The sequence below is a fragment of the Pygoscelis adeliae genome, unplaced genomic scaffold, assembly GCF_000699105.1.
Source record: "Pygoscelis adeliae isolate BGI_AS28 unplaced genomic scaffold, ASM69910v1 Scaffold275, whole genome shotgun sequence".
In the NCBI taxonomy this organism is placed as follows: Eukaryota; Metazoa; Chordata; class Aves; order Sphenisciformes; family Spheniscidae; genus Pygoscelis; species Pygoscelis adeliae.
Genome location: NW_008824763.1, coordinates 368,992 through 374,073, shown reverse-complemented (window position 1 = coordinate 374,073; position 5,082 = coordinate 368,992). Strand labels below are relative to the sequence as shown.

The 5,082-nt window shown below is 51.0% G+C and overlaps 1 protein-coding gene across 1 annotated transcript in view; it reads left to right on the top strand.

Moving 5' to 3' along the window:
* The window catches only part of CADM1 (cell adhesion molecule 1), a 168,657-nt gene extending 163,934 nt beyond the window's left edge, over nucleotides 1-4,723 (top strand). Inside the window, exons 10-11 of the mRNA XM_009323555.1 lie at nucleotides 2,862-2,993; nucleotides 4,393-4,723. Coding sequence (XP_009321830.1) covers nucleotides 2,862-2,993; nucleotides 4,393-4,511 — 251 coding nt within the window. The 3' untranslated portion in view covers nucleotides 4,512-4,723. The remainder of the gene's footprint in view (nucleotides 1-2,861; nucleotides 2,994-4,392) is intronic.
* Nucleotides 4,724-5,082: the final 359 nt, after the last annotated feature.

Sequence of the window (5,082 nt, the reverse complement as noted above, 5' to 3'; positions counted from 1 at the left end):
CGATTGGCGAATGCGCGCGGCGCTGCTGGGGAACGGGCCCCCCGCGCGTTCGCGGCGGGACACCGAGAGCCGTTCCCTTCGCTGGCTGATCTGGTACAAGCGTAAACGCGGTGCCTCGCAGGTGAAGGAGCGCGCTGCCGGCCGCCTCGCAGACTTGCTATCGGAGGGTTCGCAACCGCTAGACATCCTCAGAAGGTGTTTGGTTTTTTCCGTAGCGCGTAAGCTTGAAGGTGCGCTACTTAGCCACGCACACGATAAAATAAACTTGCGGCAGGCACTTCGCAGAGGTCTTTTTTAACAGCAATAATTAAGAAAAATGGCCCTGTGTGTCCCAGTAGACGAAGTCGTACTTAACAAACTGTTCTGGCCCGAAGGGTTTGCCGTGCTTGATGCAAAAGCCCCTTCTCGGGGAGCCGCCCTCTCCCCGCCTCTCGACCTGACTGCAAATTGAAGGGAAGCCGTGACGGATGTCGGGCGCGAGGCTTTGGCACGGCTTCGAGTAACCCTGCAGGTGTGGGTCGGTGTGACGGCACGGAGGCTGCCGCTGCCGGGATGAGCGCACCAAGGGTTCGTCTTTCCAGAACTTTAATTTATGGTGATTAAGCAAAAATGCCTCTTGATGCAAAATCCTGCTCGAAGCACGTTACAGAGCCGTAACTCAGTGTGTTTGTTCTCCTCAGCTGTTCCAGATGTCAGCAAGACATTCATCCTCCCAGTCTGGGATGCTGCTGTCTCCTCCTTAGTGCAGCCCAGCGGAACTGGGTGCTAAGTGTCTAAAAAAAAAAAAAAAATAACAAGGGTTAAAAAAAAAAAAAAAAAAAAAAAAAAAAAAAGGCAATGGAGTGGAACTTGCCTAAAGCAGCCGCTCCGGCAGATGAGCCGGGTTTGGTTGCTTTACGGAGAGTAAGTCCTTAAAGGCCCGTGTTAGCCGAGCTAAAAGCCGCAGTGAGGAGGCTGTATTCGAGCGGTAGGTACCCGGAACACCCAGGAGACCACCCGGGATTGCTGATTTTTTCTTTTTCCCCAGCTGCTGCTGTCCCAGGCGGACAACGGAGTCTTTGCCCGGGCGAGGTGGTCTGCTTGGCACCCCGCTGCGCCTCCCTGCGCGCCTTTCCCGTCGGCAAGCAGGGATGTTCTGCCGCTCCCGCTTTTAGAAGTTACTCGAAGGAACCCTCAAAGGGTTTTTTTTTTTCTTAAATTGTTTTAATTAAAAGGCGCTTTATAGTCCTCTCAGTCACGAGTTATTTACTTAGGTCCCTCAGTCCTTAATCTCGGAGCAGAATTGGAAATATCGATAGAAAGCGTAAATCCCGGGCTGCTGCTTGAAAGCTTTGTATCGGGTTTCGGCTCAAAAGAGCACCATTACCTTTAGCTGTCACGGATCTGTACGCTTGATCGATAAACTTCAAATATTATTAGAGGTGGAGGCTTCAGAGATTTGCTCTGTTCTTTGGAGGGAGACGGAGATAAATCTTTCTTAAAAATTGACTTGCATTTGCACTCTCAGTCTTCCCGGTAAAATGCATTTCTCTTAGGTGTCTGGGCAACTGCATGCAGGACAGATTTATAGGCCATGTGCTTCTTGTAGTGAAAGATTTAAATGGTAAATCCTTCACATATGACTTCACAAATCATGTAAAGTTAAAAGATTTTTACCGTTTCTGTTGCTGCTGTGCTTAAATTGTAAGGTATGGCCGGTAAATCATTTTAATGGAGGTGTCGGGCTTGACTCAATAAAAAAAAGAGACAATGGTTTAGCTTCTATTCCAAAATGTTAATGTATTAATCAACGGGAGAATAATTGTTTTTTACTACGTGATAAATCTCGGTTGCCATTAGGATTGCAGTGAGGGTTGATGTAGCCGCGTTCTTAAATTAAAGTTGTTTACACTGCTATACATTCATTTTACACGGCCATAGCTCATTCTGGGTTCATTTCGGAGTTGTTCCTCCGCCAAATAAGTCATTCCTCTCCCGGGTGACGGCGTCCTGAGGGAGAGGCGCTTCTAGAAGAAAACTAATTGCACGGCGAGGAGTTAAATAAATGAAACGAAGCAGCTGGGGGCACCGTACAGTTATTGCTCGCTCTCTGCTTTTGAGGAGGTTTTTATAGTTTGGGTTAGGAGTTTTGTGTCTCCGGACATCGTGGACGGCATCGAACAGGAAAGGTTGTGTTCAGTGACGTCATCTTGTTGGGTTGGGGGAGAGGACGGTTGCAAACGCGCTCACCATGCTGGGTTGGTGGGTTTTTGTGGTCAAGGAGCTTTTTGGGCTGAAGTTGAAATGTTCTCAACGGGGATGTTTCTCCAGAGCTAATGATTAATGTTCCCGCATTGTACTGCTCTTCCCTGCGCCCCCATCCCCCGGGGAGGTTCAAATTTGGGGAGGATTCGAGGGAAATTTCCCAAAACACGTACCCACCAACAACTCCACCTCTCCTCTCCTCTCCTCTCCTCTCCTCTCCTCTCTTTTTTTCACTTTTTCTTTTCTCTTTTTCTGTTTTCTTTTTCTTCCCTCCTCTCCCTCTCCTCTCCTCCTCTTCCTCTCCTCTCCTCTTCCTCTCCTCTCCTCTCCTCTCCCTCTCCCTCTCCCTCTCCCTCTCCCAGCTGTCTTCCACGTGTGTAGTCGTAGTGCTGCTGCTTATAGCGGAAAGCACCTTGCAAGTTGAGCCGCCAGATCAGTTCGGCTTTGGGCAAAGTTCCTCCGCCCGAACTCATCTGTCTAGATAGCTCCGTGCTTCACCCCTCTTCCTTTTGAGAGCGCAAGGGTGGCTTTTCCAATCCTGAGAGCAGCTGCAGCCAAACCCTTCGGAGCGCATCGTAATAAGTCCCGAATTCTTATTCCTCTTCTGATCTCAACAGATTCTCGTGCAGGTGAGGAAGGGGCAATACGGAGCGTGGACCATGCGGTGGTTGGTGGCGTCGTGGCCGTGGTCGTGTTTGCAATGCTTTGCCTGCTCATCATTTTAGGGCGATATTTTGCCAGACATAAAGGTAAGACAAAGACCGAAACTGGAAAACGAGAGGACTTGGCACGCGTTTCCCCTTGCTCGTGATGTTGTTCTGTCTGGCGCGAGAGACCCCCCCCCCTTGTTGCTCTGGAAGGATGTCTCCTGAAGGGCCTTTGAAATGGGAAACTGAGGAAGGCTGGAGCAGCCCGTCCATGTTCCGGGCGCCCGGGGCTCCGGACAATGGAGGGGCTTCACCCGACCTGCCAGCGCTAAGGCCTGCAGGTGTTGGTACCGCTGGAGGCACTGTCCCTTCCACGGCATCGTAGCAGCAGGATACCTGACAAACGAGCTGTATTCTCTTTCTGGAGCAGCAGCTCCCGTCATGGGGCACGCTGAGCTCTTCTCGAAGCGCGCCATCGCCCACAGTACCTCCCGTTACAGTCCCAGGTAGCAGAGGTAATTACGGTGCGTACCGATGCACAGAGCTACGCCAGCTCAGCTCGCCCCCAAAGCTGGCAGCCAGCACGTCGGCACAGAGGTTGAAACTGAAATTTGGAAGTCCCTCTACAAAACCCAGTTGACCTGAGCTGATAACGTAGGTGCCACGCTATCTTGCTTTTGTGGTTTATGTGCAAACCAGTCCATTTTGGGAACTCGTTACAACTTCCAGAGCAAATCTAAACCCGCACGCAACATTGTGAGCGTTCCTCTGTACAGATGTTCGTACAAAAGGATTTAATGTTAACGGGGTTTTATTTGGAAAAGCAGAGAGAGAATGAGAGGCCGGTTACGACCACAGCTGGGATGGAGTGAATAATGCTGAGAAGAGAGGAGAAGCGGGGGGGGGAGGGATCTAAAGCACATTAGAGGAGAGAGAAAGCGGAGATGAAAGATTTGCTTCCCTTAAGTAAAGCGTGTAAAACGCAATTTTACCGATATTTGTGTGCTTCTGAGAGGGGGAAATAGCTGTGACCTACTTTCTTTTCCGAGTAAGACACTGCAGAGAGCGACGCGCCGTCGCGTTTCAGAGCAGGGACGGCGGTGCCCGGTGCGTGGTCGGCCCTGGGGGATCTCCAGCGATAGGGCAGGAGCAGGGAGCTCCCGCACCGGGCGGCATCAGCCTTGCTTGTTGCTGGCACTGGTTTTTCACGCCGCAGCCCGGTATTTTCGCGGTTTACGGAGGCTAAATGCCCAGCTCCTATTAAAGTAAAAAGGGGGGTTGCTCATCTGGATGACTGGGGGCCCTGCCCCTATGTCGTCGGGTCTGTGGCGCGGTCTTGCTGGTGAACAGCATCTCGGCTGCTCAGTCCCTCGCGTTCAGCCTCCGGTTCTTTCCCGGTGGCGTGGTTTTTCCCCCTCTCCGCTCGCGGCTCCGTCGCTCGCTCTCTTGGCACCTTGCAGAGACCTGCGACGAGTCACGCAACCTCCCGCTTCCCTTTCAGGTACATACTTCACTCACGAAGCCAAAGGAGCAGACGATGCGGCCGACGCAGACACAGCCATCATCAATGCAGAAGGAGGACAAAACAACTCCGAAGAAAAGAAAGAGTACTTCATCTAGAGCAGCCTTGGTTTCTATGAGGTGTCCAACCGTGGACGGTTACTACTGGCCCTATTTAAACGCTAAAGAGACAGTGATATTGGAAGTTGCAACCAGCTTGTGTCTTTTTTTAAAGAAAAAAAAAGCAAATGGGTGGAGAGTCGTCAGGCTGGGAGGGTCCGGGATTTGCTGTGTAAAAATATTCCTCGCAAAGTACACTCTGCTGTTCGACACCTCAGTTTGTTTGGGTTTTCTTTTTTTGGCCAAGTCCAGCTTGGATTTAGTTTAGTGAAGTCATTTGCAGAAGATTCTGTGCCTTGTTTAATTTCTGTTCTTTCGGGTCGGGGGGGGGGCTGGGAAGAAGAGGGGCTTCTGTGCGTTAGTTCCCTTCGGGTTTCTGTGGCTCTTCGTTTCCCCTTTCCTGTTCTGTTTCTGGAGTTGCCTGCTGGGACCCCTTGGAGTAGGTGGGTTTCTTTCAAGGTGTTCCTCCTTCCTTTTCTCTTCACCGTTTTCCGTTTAGAACTCGAGCTCATCGGAGGAGAACCAGCACATTTTAGATTTCGTAGTTCGGTGTGCCCATGTCCCATTCCCT